At 38.4% G+C, this 21,028-nt stretch overlaps 1 protein-coding gene across 1 annotated transcript in view; it reads left to right on the top strand.

The window, feature by feature from the left end:
• swap70b (switching B cell complex subunit SWAP70b) overlaps positions 1–14,995 on the top strand; it is a 40,294-nt gene extending 25,299 nt beyond the window's left edge. The window contains exons 8-12 of the mRNA XM_084733850.1: positions 2,511–2,618; positions 4,189–4,355; positions 7,804–8,002; positions 8,601–8,697; positions 13,266–14,995. Of these exons, the coding sequence (XP_084589976.1) occupies positions 2,511–2,618; positions 4,189–4,355; positions 7,804–8,002; positions 8,601–8,697; positions 13,266–13,384 (690 nt within the window). The 3' untranslated portion in view covers positions 13,385–14,995. The remainder of the gene's footprint in view (positions 1–2,510; positions 2,619–4,188; positions 4,356–7,803; positions 8,003–8,600; positions 8,698–13,265) is intronic.
• Positions 14,996–21,028: the final 6,033 nt, after the last annotated feature.

Below are 21,028 nucleotides of genomic sequence, written 5' to 3'. Positions count from 1 at the left end.
TGGATGCCCTTAATGACTCATTTCCATATCAATACTTCTGCCTGCACCTCTACTGTACTCTCTAGATCAGTCATTAAAAAAACACGACAAAGAAGAGGCTCAGTTCTTTTTAAAATACCAAAATATTGCAGTTTTAGTGATGTTATCTGCATCAGCCGTGAGAAGCAGATAATTATCGGGTTTTGGTATCAGCTGGAAAAAAAATGCATACCTCTTACAAAATATCAGAGAGAAATTCACTGATTTAGTTTACAGCACTGTTATGCTAACAAAGTTTAAAAAGTGCTTCACAAAGGATAAAATTAAAAGTCACATCTACCATGTGTATACCAGGTGTGTGCTCATTCTCACAGCATGTTCTGCTTTTATAGATATCAGTTTTTGTGTGGGGGAATGGTGTATGCATTGGTGTGCTGTTTGCATGTGTGGGCATCATTTATACATCTTGCACCTGGTCTTAAAGTATTTCTTGTTTTTTTTTTACAGTCCACCAAATTTTATCAAGATGCAAACAGGTATTACATGTCTAATATTGTAAAATAGTACGGCAAAACCACACAGTCACTGCTGGGTAGAAGCCTGTCTTACAAGTAAAACTATACAAAAAATAGAAAAGTTTATTTTTAGCTTTTTTTAAGCAGCTCATAAGCTCATTTTATCCTGTAACTGAACTTAAATATAGTTATTGAGTTACAGTTACAGCAGCAGGGTTGTGACAAACAGTGAGATGCAACAGCAGTCAGTTGATCCAGTTCACATCGTAGTTGTGTAACACACAGCGCAGCGGAGAACAACAGTTTGTCTTTGTCTCTCCCATGAATGCACAACAATCTGCCATTGAGGTGAAAGTCCTGTCTGTCACATAGATGGTTGCATGAATGCACAATGGATGTATGGCCACACTCTGGGTCATCTGCAGTGATCACACCATACTGCTACAAGAAATGGACTGTCACAGTCTTGAGACAGTTCACAGCTGGGTGACACGAGTCAGATGAGGTTATTTCTCAACCACAAGTTAATTAAGGCTATTTTCTCCTGTTCTATTTGCTTTAACGTACAAAACAACAGAGATAAGCTCCCTTCTGTATAAAACAATGTAAAGTATGAAAAAAATGTGTAACTGGAGGGCAGTAAAACAGAAATTTGTAACTCACTGTAATACTCAAACATCATGCCTGTCTCTCAAATTTTAAGAGTTAAAAAAAAAACAGCAGCACTACTGTCACGGTGCACAGGAAGGCAAACTGAGGTCATGTAGCACTATTTCAAACATAGATCTTACAAGTGATATAGAGGTTGTGACACATCGTACACAAAGATTTATAGTCTGGAGTGTGAGAAAGGGCTGACAGGGTATTGGAAGAAGATCATTCTCAGTTAGGTTTTCAACAATCCCTTCATGAATTGGAATGCAGTCTCTTAATCTTTCAGAGTTTTCCTACAGCAAAAACCCCAGACCAGGATCCACCACAGTTCATTCAGTTGGCTTCTGGACAAAGAAACAAAAACGATGGTTGCTTTATAGTGTCTGTTATAAACACTATGCTAATTGTTGGAATTTCAGGGCTAAAACAGCTTTTGTCATAGCAGCTACAGTTTCCAGATTCCCTTCAAGTTTCTTTCTTTTTTTTTTTTTTCAATCAGCATTTCTTGGAAAGAAATATTTTATTTTTAGTGGGCACTACTTCACTCTCAATTCCTCTTTAGTTCTCTTTTTGTCTAAGGTCAAGTATGTAAAATTTAAGGGGATTTCTTCGCAGAATATGGCTAAAATGGAATGTAATATTCAGTATGTTTTCATTAGTCTATAATCACCTGAAAATAAGAACTGTTGTGTTTTTCATTACCTTTGAATGAGCTGTTCATATCTACAAAGGCACCACCATGTTTCTATGGTAGCCCAGAACAGACAAACCAAACACTGGCACTGGACGGGGCCCTTAATGTTTTTCACGAGTTTCACATCCACTTTAGGTTCTCCTTCATATTTAAAAGGGGAGGGTGAGGGGAGGAGTATTCAGTTAGATGCAATTTACAACCTTGCCACTAGATGCCACTAAATCCTACACACTGGTTCTTAAAATAAAGGTACTATATTAAAGGTTAGAATGAGTAGATTTTGTCCAAGCATATCAACACCAACACTGAGTTGGTAAAACATAATGACTACAGCTAAAAAGAAGAGAAAATCAGGAAATAGAGGCAGACTGCAGGGTCTCTTCAGACACAGCCGCCACACACTTCTCGTGGGACATAAGTGATTATTAAAAGGGATTATGTTTATATGAGTCTATACATTGTTTTTAAGGAAAATATTGCATATTATGCCTTTAAACAGGTATTTAAAGTTTCCATTTAAACTTGCCTTGCCATTTTTGGATTTCAGTTAACATATTTTACCTGAATTTAAGGGTGAAAACGTGTTACCAGCAAATGGAGACAGTGCTTTCATCTAACGGAAATATTTGGCCTTTTCCTTGACCTCCATCTGTTTCTCTTCTGGCCAGGCTCTGGAGGAGGCGGCAGCTAATGCAGCAGAGGAAGAACGAAGGCGTCTGCAGACCCAAACTGAACTCCAGGACCGCTACAAGATGGACCTGGAGAGAGAGAAAATGGTACGTCCCTCCTAGTCACCGTCCTCACAGGTGGTGGAGCGAGAGCAACTTAAATACAACCTCTTTTTGTGTTTTTTAGGTTGCGAGAACACAGTAGTTTAACATTTATCTGGAGGTGTCAGATTAAACGATATATATAAAAGATTCCTCAATTTACAATTTGAAATGAACACAGACCACAGCTCAGGGTGAAGGCCATTTATATCTGAAACTGAAACATGACAGCAGATGAGTCAGTTTTAGTTGTGCTGGTGTCCTCACCACACATTTAAAAAGTATGAGGTGAAGACATTTTAGTTCATATTGACAGGCTTGCTTGATGGTAACTAGAGACATACTCATTACTGTAAGGCACATGTGGTAAGCACCAAAAAGGCTCTATATTGTGCTTCACTGCCTCTGGTGAGTAACATCTCGACATGCTCAGTGCACAGCATGGATGTGGCAGACGACGTTTATCATCCATCAGTGACTTTATGGCTTATTTTCATGAAGAGACTATATGAGTTTGATTTAATTACTTCAATGAATGAATCTTTTCACGTTTTGAAACGTTTAAAAACACAAACACAGCAACCTTACATCATTCATCTTAGAGCCTACTGAAGCTATTATTTTTGCAATTAATTTTCTGTTTATTTTGTATGATTATTTGTTTTATCAGAATCAGAAATCAGAAAAAAGTGAAAAATAATAATTACAATTTGTTTGGCCAAACAAGCAAATATATTCAATTTACAGTGAAATAACATAAAAAAGAAGCTGAAATTAGCCAATGTGTGGCATTTTGCTTGATAATAAATGAAAAAATGAGTTGATTATTTGAAATTTGTAGATAAAGTTTATGTTCACTGCCTATTTTCTGTGCTGATTCATGCACCTCAGCAGAAAATCACACTTGAGATTGTAGTGAGTTTCTGGCTACATCCACTTTGTTGTTTTAAAATGCATAACTTTTGCTACATGTACACCTCGTGTCCACACTGCTCCAGCATTTTTGAACCCCTAAAATGATTGCATTTCAGTCTGGAGGGGCATAAGGAGAGATTCTTTGAAAACAATGATGCAGACACGTACATTCGCTTCCTGGTTGAATCTTATCAGTCTGCACATGTCCTTCCCTGATACCGCATGCCCCTATCACATGACTCTTTTGCGGACATCACAACGCAACATCAGCCATGTCTACATGAACAGTGTACAAGTGACACGTGGTTTCACCTGTGTTAATATGGATGGAGATTATTTATGAAAGTCTGCATAAATGTTTGTGTGAATGAAGATTGTTTTTTCATTTTAAAACATGCTTTTCAAATGAAAATAACTGGTGTGGATGTAGCTGCTGGAAAGTGTACTTTTGTATACAATGTATGTACTTTGCAACCACTATCACAGTGCTTAATATTTATATGCATAATGCATCAGAGCACAAAAACTACCTAACATAAGACGTCATGAAATAGCCTCATTCATCAGCTTACCTTTAACATGACTGTCTTTATAAGCCTGATGTATTCCTTACATTAATCTGTTCAAATTAAGTATTTCACTGTATTTCCTGGTTCAACAGGTACGGCAGCAGATGGAAGAGCAGGTGGCCCAGAAGTCCACTGAGCTGGAGCAGTACCTGCAGCGAGTTCGGGAGCTAGAGGACATGTACCGTCAGCTGGAGAATGCTCTGGAGGACGAGAGGCACGCGAGACAGGACGAGGAGGCTGTCCGAAGGCTGCAGGCACGGTCAGTCAACAAAGAGGGAGAAAGGCTTTTAGGTTGCATCAAAAAAATATCATTTATGTCTTTTGGAGAAGTGTTTGTACACAAATACATTCAGCAAATAAGAGGAATATTTGGGTAATGTTGGCCAAAGTCAATTTAGTGTTTTTACAAATGAATCTTTGTTGTTGAGCTTAAGAGAAGTCATGTCAACTTGAATAGTCATTTCCTTTCGTTAGCTTGCCAGAAACCAGCAGTTTTAATATAACAAAGCAGCTAATATGTTAGCACTGTTAGCTGTAAAATCAGCTGTCTAACAAGCCCATGAGAATTAAAACTACATCACAAGGGACAGAAAGCTGCTCCACTCTTAACTGCTCTACTGTTTACCCTTCACACATGATTAACACATAATTTATTGGACTGTGGCTAAACGTGCGCAACAAACAGACTGGGACAGTGCCAGTTTGAGTTGGGTGCACGTGGTTTTCAATGCACATAACACTTATGCAGCAAGTTAACAAAATGCCATGCAGGCCAACAGCTTCGGAAACAATGCAGACAAAGAAACACCCAGTTTCACACAGCTTGATGTTGCTGAATACAAATTAAATAGATAAGGCGCCGTGCAAAAAACTAAAAGTTGTGAAAAGATGAAACTAACTTAATCTCAGCATCTACACTCCTTGCTGTGGTTTAATTATCATCTGATAGGCATTCAGCATCGTAATCTGCCTGTTCTCTGTTTAAGGGGGTTGCCTTGTGGCTATGCAACAAGAAGCACAGCCAAATGCAGGGCAACCACAGACAGCAGTGCAGCAACAATCTTCTGTTCTGTGTGGTTAAACTTTTTTAATGAGGCATGGGCAGGTGACCTGATAATATTAACCAACTCAAAAGCTGATATCAAACCTCTGCACATCAATAAGCACTTTCAGACAGAAGTGAACTACATCTGTTGAATTGTGCTGAGTTTCAAAACATAACGAGCCACTAAAGCCACCAGAAAATGCATCACATCAAGTGATTCAATTATATTTACTTGAGTACTGTACAATTTTTAAGTATTTGTACATTATTTGTACAGTATTTCCATTTTCTGCCAGTTTACACTTTGATAACTTTAATTACTTTTTAAAATCAGATTAATGCTACAGAATATATAATAAGTCTTTATATTACCATATCAGATTTTATTGATCCCCAGTGGGGAATTCATAAGCTACCAAGCAGTATATAAAATAACTATCTAATTATACTAATCTAAAATATAGCTAAATAAATTAAAATTAGCCTCATATTTATCAGCTGCCATAATAAAGTGATGCACACATCAAAAATCATAATCCAACTTTTGGTATTTTATGCATATTTTGATTTTACATTTTGAATACTTCAAGTAAAATTTAAAATGTGTGCAGTGTTTCCTCTATATTCATTAAGGTGTGGTGGACCATTTTAGGCCTTGTTGTTTGTTGTTTCCCATTGTATCTAGCTATGGTGGTGGTAATCTTCTTACTAGTGTACAGAAGTAGCCCTTTAATCATGGTCACAAATATGATCAGCATCAGTGCTGCAGCCACTTATCACACTAGAACCAAAACTAGGAGTAACATTTACCTGCTGCCACCACTGCTACAGAAGTGTTACTGCATTTCTGCGTTTCTGTGGTATTGCTCCTTTTACTGAAAACATCCGAGTACTTCTTCTTCACCACTGCAAATGATCAAAAAGCTCACTATAAAGTTTGTGTTTTTGTTCTCCCTCGTTAATTAATAAACATGCTGGAATGGGTCGAACTGGAATCAGAAAAATACCAAATTTTGCAGCTGTATCAAGCCTCTAGTAGCTTTGTTATCAGCTGGTCTATGTCATCCACCTCAGATATGAGGTTATATTCACTGCATAGTTTACTGTCTATGGGATTCCTTTAATGTGAAACTGTCCGCTCCTCCTGTGCAAGTCAAACAGGCGGCCAGACATTCAACTTGTACTTCCCTCTCTCCACCACATTTCCTCCCCTGTCCTTCCTTCCTCTCTGCTGACATTTAGTTTCCACCTCATGTTTGACTAACCAGCAGTGAGCATGTCAGCACCAGCGTACTGACCACAGAGCTTAAATTAAACCGCTGTGTTGAAAAGACAATGATCAGACTTTTATCATTAGAAAATGCAGACCTAGAAGTTTTCATCTAAACAGCCCACCATACCTGGGCCGTCCAATCTTCTACCACACTGAATTAAATTTCATGTAAAGCTTGCCACAATCATAGTGTAAGTGCTGCGTTTATTAACTCAGCAACTCGGCGCCAAATATTTAGAAAAGTAAGAGACACCAGGAAGTTATCATAGAGATTATGAGATGAGATTTGCAGAAATTCTTTCTCTCTCTCACAAGTCTTTATAATTTTCACTGAGCCAACTTGAACTCTGTTTTTGCACATTTTGTCATGATGCTGTGTGTCCATGTGACTGTCTTTTTTTAAAAATACTTTTTTCAACTAATATTAGATGCACGATTGATGTGGTCAGAAACCAAACAAGTAAATGTTACCTTTTTCCTTCAGCAATCCACATTTTGGTTCAAGCTGAAGAGCAGCATTAAAACCTTTGGCTGCCTTGATATTCAGTGCATCTGATAAAGAACATAAACAATACAAATAATATTTATCGATTAATATCTGTAGTTAGATTTACACTTGAACCATAATTTTTTTAACACCACTCATACTTGCACTATAGCACCACCTGCTGACAAACTGACATGCCACATTGTCATTTAGTATTGATTTATACTTTAGTGTCTTTATTTTATTACTTGAGCTAAGGAAATATTTCTTATATCTTTCAGATTAAGATATTAGGCTTGACATTATTTGTTTACATTCATTACATTAAATGTCTCTAAATGGCTGTAAAAGTTTATTTTCAAACACAGTTAAACTGTGTTACACAGTGGCTAATAATGTTGTCACGACACCAGAATTGAAACTTTGATACAATGCTAGTATTAAAACATGATATTCTTTTAATACGACAGCAAAAAGAAAGAAAAAAGAGCTGCAATCCAAATTTCATGCAGGACAATAAACACTGAACTGAGGTCTTAAGCTCTGGGATGTTTGATACTCTCAAATATATAATTAAGGGAGATCTATATAATTTGAATACCATGTTTAAAACAATATGAAGTACAGATAATTTTGACAACCTTAGCAGCTAATAATGTCTCACTAGTCCTAATGTTCTAATAAGAAATAAAAAATGTTGGCTGCTGTGAGTGAAAAAAGGGGGAAAATCTATATGTGCATACATGGTGCCCTGTTTGGGTTATAACATGTCTCAGTATCAACAGTGTTTTATGCATTAATGCAGGTCCATGAGCAGCTGGAAATGAGAAGCCTGCCTTTAGTAAGTTCATACAGAAGTACTATACTCTGTACTCACCCATGTTCATGTCTTTGTGGGGCAGGTTACTGGAGGAGGAGGCCACAAAGAGGGCCGAGTTAGAGCAGATCCACCTGCGGCAGCAGCGCGCCATCTCAGAGACAGAAGCTGAGAAACAGGAGCTGGAGAAGGAACGTTTGGCCAAGGAGAACGCCCTGCAGGCAGCCATGACACAGCTGGACCAGCTGGAGCAAGAGAGGCAGGGGGCGCTGGAGCAGTACCAGGTCAGCTGGTGGTGTAGGGACTAGCTGTAGCCAAAGGTCCACAAGAGTCTTGTGTTTGTTTTTCACATTATTGCTCAGTATGAATGAAATGTCCATTGTTTGTTAAAGAAACACTCCCATATTATCACCACCGAATCTGAACATTTCCTCCCAGCTTCACTGTTGAAGTGTGGGACCTGTGAACTGGGAGAAATCCGTGCCACACTGAAACAAAATCACGGGGTGTACCTTTAACAGAACACATTGTACAAATACATGAAGGAAGCAATGCAGCACTGACTGTATATTTAGATAAATAAATCTGTCATATATTAAAAAAACTCCAGTTCTTAGTAAAGTAGTTCCTTTCTCTACCACAGGGTGTCACTATATGACTGCTGGATGGGAGGCAGCTGTTTAGACATGACAGAAAATCATGAAAGGGAGTTAATACTGATTACATTTTATTTGTTGATAAAGTAAACCAAAAAGTGCTATTCTTAAAAGTTAAATATTTCCAAAATATTGTCAGAAAAGAAAAAAAAACTTTGCTACTGTATTTTATTACCTGTTAATAACTGTGCTGTGTGTTTTGTATCTGTTGCCTTGCGTGAGCCAGACGGTGATGAAGAAGCTGGAAGATGCAACCAACAACACCAAGAGCTGGAAGCACAAGGTGGCTGAACACGAGGGATTGTTACGGCTCATTCAACCAGGTAACAGCAGCACACTGACCACTCTGTTAGATTGGTCCACACAAAGATAGAAATACTGAGTGTCAGACTTGGAGCTTGGGGATATTTTATACATTTTTGTACAGTTTGACTGACTGTTTGACAGGCAAGATCTGGTTTTAGGATTAAGGTTAGAGTCACTTTGACATAAAACTCACAATAGCAGTCTTATGAGGCAAGAACTATTAACATTTCCATATCACCTTTAACATGTTTCAAGTCTGAATTGAAGGCTGTCAGATTAACATAAAGATCACAGCAGCACATTATTCAGTATGTACAAAAAAGAGATTAAATGTGCTTTGTTCCACCATAGACAACTATCATAATAAATCTGTTACCTCAGTCTTCATATCTGATGTGCAAAGAATGACATTTTAATAAACTAGAACATCCACATTTAGATCTGGTTCCCTCGGAGCCTAGATGGGGAAACTGAGTTCGGCACAACAAAAATGCCACTTGGAAACACTGGGGGGTTGAAAAGTTGTCTGTTTCCACTTAAATACGTCACTGTGTTTTAATGGTGCAAATTGAGAAATTCATAGGCTATTTCAAATGTGGCTCGAGTCTACAGGGCTTTTCAAAAGTGAGAAAAAAGCATTTAGATCGTGATCTTGTTTTTTGATCGCCCACCCCCAATTTCAAGTCTAAAAAGCGCATTAATAGTTGTTATTCGTTTAGTCCGTCTGTCCTGTGCAGGACTCACACGTCTGAGACGGTACTCAAATTTACCCTTTATTTATTTTAATTTGGGTAAGCAAGCATCTTCATGCTGATTAAACTGTAATTTTGGTTTACACCAGTAAATTTTGTTTAAATAAACAGATTAGTCTGTTATTGTGCAACAGAGCTCTGCTTAATTTTAAATCTGGATTTACTCATTTTTGCTGAACTTTGATGAGAACTAATATTAAATTAAATTATATCTTTGCTGGTGCAACCCAGTACTAGTATCTCAAAATAAGCTTTTTTCAAAATGACTTGGTATTTCAGTAATGAGAAACTTTGTCAAAATAATGACTTACTCATTGAGAAGTTTATTATTAAAAGGTCTTACAGGATCTTTTCTTTTTAATCAAATTGGCAGAAATGGGCTTCCATCTCAAAAAAAACAATTGCTATGTGCTCAACGACCAATCTGCCCCTGACAGCAAACTCACACTGTGGTCACAATAAGTGGCTGTGAGGCATTCAAGTTCAGCATTCAGTTTGACAACACCGTTGACTGTCTTGAGGCATTTTTATTAAAGTTAAGTACAACACAGTCTATGTGCGCTTTATATGTGTAACATTTATCATTACTGAGGGGACAAAACATCAAAGAGTACTGATGTTAAAATATAAGGTATTGTTGTTTTAAATGTGTTTACTGACAGGACAGGAACCAGTGAAATATATCTGGCATCACACCACAGTTGTTGAGGTTTGACAGACTGGCTGAGTGACTAAAAACTGCCATACTAGCTCACACCAAAAATAACAGCCATGGAGGATCTTTGACCACAAAATAAAGGGCTGTGTCAGTGAGGCAGACTGATGCTTCACCATTGCAAAACTTTGCAGAAGAATAAAACACTATATAAAACTGTAAAAATGATTTTAAAGGAGTTATTAATCATCTATTTTTGAATGCATCATCTTTTTTTGTGCAGCTGTTACATGCTAAATGTGTAACTATTAAAAGGTGATGTTTTTTCCTGACACACATTTCGTCTGAGTTTCAGAACACCACATCGTATCTGCTTGAACTGTTTTCTCCCCAAAGCTACAAACCGACTCCTGCCATGAATAAATTTAATTGCGCCTTCGTCCTACTAATTTCCCAATAGAGTTCATTAGTGAAATTAGTCGAGGAGAAATAACTTGGCTCTTTTTAAACTGGAGACTCTCTTGTCATACTCTCTCAGCCAACTATGTACACGCTGCTCCCTCAAAGCAGGTTACAGCCAAACAAAAAAAGAAGAAAAAAGCTGGAGGGAGAAAACATAACAATGAGTTATCTGAATTCCACAGATACTTTTGGCCAGAGGCTTCGTATTAAGAATGTTGTTTACTACAAAGTTCAATGACGATTTTAATAGAATTAATCAGTCTGTCCAAACTCTTTTGGTGAGGGAAGGTTAAAGAATTTCAAACGGCTGCACACTTTAAACAGTTCATCTGATGAGTAAAGTCATGCTCACTCGAAACATAAAAGGCTGCAGTGCAGTTTAAGACTGTGGTTATATTTTATCTTAAATGTGAATTAGTTGAAGCCTAACATAACATGTAATAGCGTTCACCTTTGTTCCTCAGCCACATTTGTATGTTTACATCTGGTTTAAAGATTAAGGGCTTTACCTCATCCAGTGTGTAAGGTTTAAGGGATCTTTTGGCAGAATATCGCAAAAATGGAATAGTCATAAACATGTTTTCATTAGTGTTTAATAACCAGCTCACTTATTTTCAGGTGGTTAAACAACTGAAATCATACTTGAAATTTTTATATTTTATTTCTGCCATATTCTGCCAAGAGATCACCCTAAATGTTGCACATAAGTAGCAGGGCACATCTACATTTTCCAGCAGCAGACAGAAACCCAAGGTGAATTGTTGAACTTCACATGGCAAAACTACATGTTCTCACAGCATAGTACTCCAGCCTGTGTCACTTCAGTGTCACTTCTAAGTCTTTAGGCAAAATTACACCCAGATATTTAAGAGATGCTGTTCTCCATTTGAATGGATATGCGTTCTTAAGATGGACATAAGTTTTAGGTAAGAGTTTCAGTTTTATCTATATTAAATTTGTAACACGGTAGCGGGCAAATATTTTTTAGGAAATTTATCACTTCTGGTAAGGATATTCATATGTGTAGCACGCTATTTTGTGCTTTACTCCATTTATTCTAGTTCTAATTTTGTCATTCTGTCTAATATGTTGGGCCAGTGGTTCTAAAAATAAAGCAAAGAGGAGCGGAGACCAGGCACAGCCTTCTTTCTAAAGTTAGAGGTTAGGATAAGTAAGCCAGGACTTTCTCTCCGATGGCAGCTCTTCTGGAAAAACCTCTCTTGTTCTAGGCCACCTGCTCCTGCTGTGTGCCATCCTTGCTGATACAGCAGCTCGACTGGATCCTCTGGTGGTGGCATAACTTTAACCGCAAAGCCTCTGACCCTCATGTCTTTGGTAGCCTCGCTGATTGTATCGTAGAGTCGTGTCCCATTCTCATAGAAGACACAAAGTTTGGCTGGGTAGGGGGTCTGAAAGCAGATCCTCTTGTCCCTCAGGAGCCGTTTCACATCATTATACTGCTGTCGTTTGCTCAGTACCACAGCTGGAAAGTCATGGTCAAAATAAATCCTCTGGTTGTTTAGTAGAATCTCTTTCTTTTCCCATGCTTTATGCAGGACTACTTCTTTTGCTGTGTACTGGTGAAATTTAATCACAATTGTTCTGGGTTTACCTGGGAAGCTTAGGAGCTAGCGCCCTGTGTGCCCCCTCGATATGAAGTTCAGTGGTCAGGGGGGTAATCAGTTTGTCTCTGAGGATTGAGCTTCCTTCTTCGTTTTCTGGCACGTTGTATATCCTTATATTCTCTCTCCTTGCTCTTCCTTCTTGCACGACAAGCTTATCCTCATGTTGAGTTTGAACTTTAAGCATGTTTTTCATTACTTGCTCTGTTGTTTGCAGCCTCGTTTCCACTGCTTCAACGCGGTCTTCTGCCTCTTCGATTCTCTGGTTTGTCTTGTTAAGCTCGTCTTTTATATCCTCAAGTTGGCGCTTGTTTCCTCTCTGATAATCTTAAGTTTCTAGTAAAATTCTCTCCATGTTTACTTTTACTCTTTCTGTGGATTTCTGCTTTCCGTCGCCATCTTTCCTGTTAGCATGGGAGTCTGCATCTCATAATTCTTTGTCGTTCTCATTTAACTCTGCCACATATTTCTTGCTTTTTTCCTCTTGTTTCTATTGCTATCCTCCTTTCTGACTGCTTTTGTTGCTGAGTAGAGCTTATTTGCTAATTAGCAGGATATTTTAAACTTCTGTCGGAGGAGACCACGTCCTATGCAGCCATCTTTGATGGAACAGCATGCGGAAGCCAAGTTCAGGGTTTTTGAAGGACAGTTTAAGGTCAATTTCTATTCAATTTGGCCAAACATCTTACTTATTATTTTCTTATGGTACTAGCTCGATGAGCAGGACCAACTAAAATGAAGCTCTTTAAAACCTATTTTATGTACTACTTTAATTTGCACTATAAAAATGATGCAGTGGAAGACTGACTGAGATGTGTATTTTATTTGGAAATATGAATTATGTCATATTTAACAAAATTTGCAATAAATTGTGATATCAGATTGCAATACATAGCAAATTGGGAGATAAGAGTATTGTCCTGGGCCAAGCTTTGAGCCACTTTCAAAATTTTCCATGGGACACAATCACTGTTGCTTTGACATGCCATCTACAGTTCAATTTAGTGACAAATAATGGAAGGTTAGAGTCTACCATCAATGAAATATTCCTACCTCTATGGTGAACGGTCTCTTGATTTTTTTTCCCCGTCTAGGTTCCAAGGGACAGAGGCTGATCACCAACTGGGGCCCAGCAGCCTTTTCCGATGCAGAGCTCAGTCTGAGGGAGAAGAAATGGCAGGAGATGAAGAACCAGCCGGCCCAGGCCCAGTAGAGAGCCTCTGTAAGCCCTAAACCTTAAACATGTCTACAACTCAGAAGAGAAAAGAAAAAGAGATCTGCTGGGACATACTGGCTGGTAACTGGTTTTTCAGGGGAATCCAAATGTGAGATTTACCAGGATAATATGAGGCATTTTATGTTTAGGGGACATTTTAGTAATTAGTTACCCTTATCCCTTTTATGAATCTTTAGTGTTGCCCAGTAGGAAGCAGACATGGTAGACTTTTGAAGTCTCTTTCATTGTAGGCCACCATAGATAAAGCAGCAGTGTACAGACTCACATTTTCAAATTATGAGGATTAAGTTCACTAATTCTAGCAAGCACCTGACAAAAATACTACATGAGGAAGTGATAATGCTGGAAATATAACTCCTTTGTCTCCATTTGTTCTAAATAATTGCTGCATCAACCAATGGGTCTTGGTATAACTGAACAGCAAAAATGTAGATTGTAGTGTGTTTAAAGTCAAATGGAAAGGGAGTTTTCTTTCCAAAATAATGTACAGGATGTAAAATAAGTTGTAAAAGGCAAACAAGCTGGTTTGGGTAATTATTATTGAACTTTAACCCCAACAACCACCACAAAAACAGTATATTATAGTCCGTACAGTCAAAATGACTTATGACAACTGGATGAATTTTGAAAGACAACTCAATCTACCTGGGATCATGTAGGAACAACAGCCAGCTCACTATTGAAGCTACCAGCTCCCAGCTCTTTTATACAACGTTACATCAGAGTCCATCAAGAGTGGACAATGTCAAACATGTAAGAGCTGACCATGGTTAAATCCTACCAAGTTAACAATATACATAATTTAAATCAGTTGATTTTATGATGTGCAGCTTATTAAAAGTCATGAGTGGAAAAGACTGTGCACCACTACCTTTTATCATTTTCTTCCACTCTTCCTGACTATCGATTTATGAAATGCACTACTTTTGACTGGACTCGGGACCTGCTCAACACAAACTGTTCAGGCTGTTGTAAAGTTAAGACATAGTGAAGTTGAAGATCTAGTAATCTCTTTTACTGTGACTATTTTCCTTTCAACTCTTTGGGACCATTTTTACATGAAAATATAAGGGATTTTTGTACATATTTTAACATGGGTTGCTGTTTTGTCAGCATTTTTGTTTTCTATTCTAAAGTTAAGTTGCATGAAGGCACCATCAGTAGCACATGAGGATGACATGGTTAATGTAAAGTCAATTATGTTTAACAAATCGTTGTTAGTCTTCTAAAACAGAAAACAACCTGAATTGATGTACCATGTACGATTCACTAAATCTTTCATTGTTATCATCAAAGTGCGTTTCTTATCCAGTTTGTCTGACCTAGGTTTGTATCTGTCTAAAGAACTGGCTCTTAAACATTTCCTGCTTGTAAACACTGTGTCAGAAATAGGGCATTTAGCCAAAGTCTCACTGCAAACCAGAATGCTAACTGCAGAACATTTGTACTGTGTTGTTGTACTGTAAGTAACCATCAGTGCCTTTGATATCGTCATGAGTGAACATTGTGATTTCCATTTTATGTTTCTATATATATGTAAAAAGATGAAGACTGAACTATGTAATAAAACATATCTTGAATAACTGGCTTACTGTTTTGCCTGTATTTTGTATTGGACTCTGCACTGCACTGAATGCAATAAATGCAAATCAGACAAAACATGACAGCAGAAATTTAAAAACTAAAGATAGTACCAGACACAGCCATACACACTGCAAAAAAACCCACAGCAAACTGCACTTTTGCATACACGTTTGATCCTCAATTGTCACTTTATAATAGTCTTATAATAGTCTTCACCATTTGACAAAAACTGCCTCAACCTCATATGTTCACCAGATGGCGCTAGAGTGCCACATACGCCACATCACTGCAGAAAGTGATTAGAGAAGTACAGTATTTCTGACGACAAAAGACATCAGAAGGCATGTGGAGTCGCGCTTACTGTGAAACTGTAGTAAATGTGTTAACTGTAGATCATCTGGGGACAGAATATTTCTAGAGAAATGGTGACTTCATTTCCATGACTTCACTGTCTACAGCCTCTATTTTCCAAAATAAAGCAGATTACTGTCTTCTGTCTCCTGTCTGGCTATGCATGATACTGACAATATCATGTGCTCTTCTATAATTGTGTAATAATGTCTAATTAAATTGTCATCCTCTTTTTGTAATGTCTGGTCGATAAAGGACATTAAGTAATAATTTGAGATGTGGGGCAAGCACGGAAGTTTAATAAAGCAAGAGAAAATGAAACATTCCTGATGATCACGAGTAGACAAAGTATTTTTGAGCGGATTTATAATGTAGGCAATGATTTTTTGTGCCATTAAAGTGGTAAAAGATCTGTAAAGACAAGTCATTTAATCAATTAGTCCATCAAAAGAATCTATTTTGATAATCAATCAATCTATTCGGTCAATTTTCAAGCAAAAAAATTAGTGAGTAAGATGAGTCTTTCTAGTTTTGGACAAAATAAGCAATCTGAAGATGTCACTTCAGGGTCTGGGAAACCGTGATGATCAATTTTCAATTTTTTTGACATTTTATAGACTAAGCAATCAACAGATTAAATTTTGTTTTACCACTAAGGACCAGGGCTGGGCAATAATTCATTACTGTCATGTATCTACTTTCAGTTTAATCATATTTTGATAATCACAGCTGGGTAATCTTTAAAGATGTTTTACTCTCACACTGACACAATACCTCGGTTTCTGTACCAATACCAAAATTATATTTACCATTACTTAGAGAAAAAAAAAAATCTTTGTTCTAATCATGTTTTTCATTAACCAAGATGCCAAAATCCTCAAATGCTAATAAATCAGCTATCTGATGAATGTTGAAATGAAAAAAGGTGAATGCTGAAACAATTAGTCAATGAATCGAGTACACGACGGACAAAAAACAAAAGATCTCTTGTTCTGGATTCTCAAATTTGAGGATTTGACTGGACTGTGGGTCGGACATAACAAGAAGGCGTCATGTAACTAACTGTGTAAACAATTATTAATAAAAGGAACTGTGAATATTATTTCGTGACTGATACTTAGTGACAATATAACCTTATTATGTTACTGTTTTATTGTGTTCCAGATTGATATTGTTATATATCAGTGAGGGTTGGGTGGTATGATGATGTTTGACACTACAGGAGCTACTGTCGTATGATCACACATGATTTGGGCTCCAGGACCGTTCTCACATTCTCATGTGACATGAGAGTGAGAGTTGCTGTCAGTGGCACACAGTTTTTTTAGCATCTGTTAACCTTCAAACCTGTGAATTGTTTTTGTCATTTGGAGCCTTAAAGGTTCAATTCTGAAAGAAGTCTTATTGATTTTAGTCTTCTCTTTCTATGTTGTTCTGTGTGGCAAATAATTGTATTTGTTTGTATGATGTTCCAAATGAAAGAAGAAAATGACAAAATGTGTTGATACAGTCATATTCTTATCAACACCATGATACTTGACCATTATCCGGATTTAAAACAACAAAAAAGAAAACAATAAAGGTTTGCTTACTGCACCCACTGAGAAGTTCACTGCATTAAAGCGACTGACTATAAATAACAAGAAACAAATAAAGCTGACATTTAAAAATTTTCCTTTGATGAACTAAGGAAGTACTTTATCAAACTACCCTACAAAGGTCCCTCGTACAGGTTAACTCAAACTGACAATTAACTAGAGGTTCTGTTTGACCTGACTGTCACACGGTGCTTCACACACAATGAGCGTCTAATCCCGACAAGATTCAATACGTGTAATGTGTGTCGACACTGAGTATCTAAACGTTATGCAAAACAGACCACGTTGTAAAATCTCCACTTTCAGATCAACCCCCCCTTGATAGATCCCCAACAAAGTTAATTCACTCCATCCTCCCTCCGTATCGTGCAACAGTCGTTAATTTGAGTGAGACGGGACAGACCAAACAAACACACACAAAATACGTTCCCAAAAATCTGCGAGCCAGATGCGCTCGGCACATACCACAGCTGCACTAACATTGCTTTATGCAAGAAGATGGCCTGTCATTAACGCCAAGTGCCGCGCCGGATGTGCTCTGTCAGCCCCCCCCTCCCATCTCCCCCCAACCCCCAGCAGCGTCTGTATCCCATCATCCCTCTCTCTTTTAAACATCCTCACACTCATCAGCCTGAGGTTATGAGGCTTGTGGCACGCGTGCCGCATTCCTAGGAGGTGATGCGAAACAGAAATGCATTAAATTCCCGATCTGGAATCCATCGCAGGGGGTGTGTGTGTATGTCTGTCTGTGTGTGTGCGTGTATGTGAGGGGTAGTGGGGGGGGGTTTAGGTTGGAAAATAAAGACAAGGCGGGGTTAAGGGGTCTCACTGCCCCCTCGAGTACCAGAGCATCTGAATTTACAAAGTGTCTGAAGGCGTCTGAGGAATTCAAAATATATAGGGTTCGAAAGTTTTAGGAATTCTGGGTATTTACAGCGAATGGGGTTCTCGGGAGCCCCGGGGCCTGTGGAGGTTTACGGAGCAGAGGGGTACTCTTGGGACAGTAAAATAAAATGCCTGCAAAGCATTTAACTTCCTTCGCGGTATCGCATATGACAATTCATGGACCCCAGGGGTGTGATACAGCCGTATTAAGAGTTCAGGGAAGCATCTGGCAAGAGAGTAGACAAAAATAGCATATCACTGCATCTTCACATTATAAATCTCTATGGAAGATTAAAAGGTCCCCGGAGAATTCCTGTAAGGGTCAACGACGCAAACAGATGTCCTCCTCTGCCTCATAAAAATGAAAAACACAGAAAGTGGGTCCAGAGAGTGAGGAATTAACAACAGCATTCCACTTCACACCAACTACAGTGACTATTACTGTAAAGAGAAGCTCTACCTCTCTGGTGGAATTCCAGCGTCAACCTTATTTCACCTGCATGTCATACCTCTTGTCCACCAGCACGTTTCTCCGCATTGCCCTCCTGACATTTCACAACAACACATTAGAGCTGGATTTGTGTAATGTGGGACTTACACCAATGACTGAAGGTTTTAGTTTAGAGATTTCGTGAGGTTCAAGGGTGCAAGGAGACGGAATTTGGGACAAAGGATCTGGCTCCAATCAGTGCATCTGACTGAGGTTGACTCTGCACCCACAGGAAGGCCGAGCCCGAGGCCACAGCGGGGAAATCAAACCCATCTTTCTCAATTGTTCATTCCAGATATAAATATCTTTTGACAATGCAAAGACCCAGGCTAAAGGTGAGCCGTGTGCCACTCTGACCTCCCATTTGTATTTTTACCCTCATAGGTCAGAGATTACTGAGGATACATGTAAAAGTAAATGCACATACACACGTATCCACTGTAAATCATATGCAAATGCACGCACACACATGAATACACACACCTTCATGGCATGCATAGTGTCAACACCTGGATGCAAACACATACATGTGCATTGATCTCCCAATGCACATATGCATTCACACTTGCAACACAACTGCTGAATGCAAACATTCACACACCCCATGATAAATAAATGCAAGACACACAAATAAACACCTACACCTAAATGTGCTACAGGTACATACAGATGCACAAAAACAGACACATGCATGCACATACCAATGTTTCTTAAATTAAGCCAGATATTAACTGTAATAAGGCAGCAGTGAGGTGACTAGTTGTCTATGTAGTGCTGCTCAATCTGTGAGGAATGCTTTACGTGACAAGACAGAAAGACTTCAAAAGTCAATGTCTCATCCTCTTCCTCCCCCATGAACAGAAAAGAATGTGTGGCAAGGCGCAAATATAAAACACAAGTGTTTCTCTGAAAAAAAAATAAAAATCCTGCAACCCCCATGGACTGTGCTGCACTCTTGCCAGCACATGAAGTTATTCATTTTTCAGCTGAAACCATCTGACTTATCATGACTGAGCCAAGTTTGAAGCTGGCCTCCTACCAGAGCATTGTTTACCAGCATCCTATTTAATTGCACTGAGTAGATGAAATCGTGCTAAAAATACCCGAGCACAGCAGGCTTCAAGGAAGCGAGTCGGCAAGTCAGCAGAGTTCTTCTTTACAGGGTGAAAGGCCAAGTGCTTGATGAGGCGACGTCGAGGGTAACATTACCTGCACGCTCCTGTGTTATCATCCCTTCCCTAAATACACACCCTTTCTCTTCCTCCGGGACAAGTGTGTCATCAAAGCACAACTGAAGCTGCTATTTATGACCGCAGCGTAACACAACCTGCTTTGTTCTCCTGTCAAAAAGAAGAGATATGATTCAAAGGAGGGAATGGCACCTCATCTTAACTGCCATGATCCTCCTACAGTAAAGACACCAGGCCTCCACTTCCACACTTCCCTTTTATTGGCTTTGTCAAATTACCACAATTCATCTTGAAAATCATTCTGAGTTCAATGTGACTCCCTAAAATGGTGGATAATAAATGATTCATAATTCTTTAGACAATTTGAGAGTTTTAGTAATGAGACACACCCACTAACATTATAAATCCTTTTCAGACCCGTGCCTCATTGCGCAAATGTGATGTCAATGTGACATGTTGCTCTTATGTCTGGATAGTCCTTCAAATAACTCATCTCGAGTCTGGTAACATTTCCAGAACTATTTAAGTTTACTGAAGACGAAAGATTTGAGAGAGCATAAATCAAATTCTGAGCGTGCAATCTCAATCATGCTTGCCCTCGTCTGCTCTCCAGTTTTCTCCAGCTGTTTTGGATGATTCTGAGCACTTGATAGCACAAGAGGTCGCTTAACAACTATTTTTGACTTGCAACAACAGGACACACCCACATCCGGATGGATTTATCCATTGTTTGGAAATATTTTGGATTTAGGGCAAGTGATGTTAAGCAAGAACGACTCATATGCAAAAAGTGTGTCTACGCTGTAACACAACTAACTTGTTCAACCACCTGAAAAAAATCACCACAAACTGCAGTACGCCGAACGCATGATGGCCAAGAAAAACAACAATGCTAACACTGCCTTGCTGATTCCTCGTCAAACATCAACTCAGACATTCGTAACAGTGTCGCTGTACAGCGCGACATCATATTTATGCAGTGGAACATGAAAGTAAAAACAGTTACGTTTTGTCCCTAAAATCTATGAATAATTGCGATGAATAATGAAGATCTCAATATTGATCAAAATAATGGTTATCATTTTGGCCATAACCGTGCAACCCTACCTTACAGCATGTTAGCAGTTAAAAATGACTCCCTGCTAAATGTCTCGCCACAGAACGTTTGTGTACTTTTGGATTAGATAGAACCATGACAGTCAGAAAAGGGCTGCAAGTAATGATTATTTGCTTTGTCAATACATCAATTACTTGTTCAATTAATCGATTAATTAATCACGTCACAAACTTGTCAGTTGAAAACAGGCCCTATAACATGTTTGGATCTATTTTTAAAGTCTCTCCTGTGATGATTATTTTCACTGTCAACTAATCTGTTAATCATTTTCTCAATTAATCAAGTAGTTTGGTCCATAAAATGTAAGAAAATTGTGAAATGGTCTATCAGTGTTTCCCAAAGGCAAAGATGACATCCTCAAATGTCCTATTTTGTCCATAACCCAAAGATTTTTTAATTTACCAT

Source organism: Lutjanus erythropterus, chromosome 13 (assembly GCF_056507025.1).
Source record: "Lutjanus erythropterus isolate fLutEry1 chromosome 13, fLutEry1.hap2, whole genome shotgun sequence".
NCBI lineage: Eukaryota > Metazoa > Chordata > Actinopteri > Lutjaniformes > Lutjanidae > Lutjanus > Lutjanus erythropterus.
The sequence above is the reverse complement of the archived record's forward strand: the minus strand, read 5'-3'. Positions and strand labels throughout refer to the sequence as shown.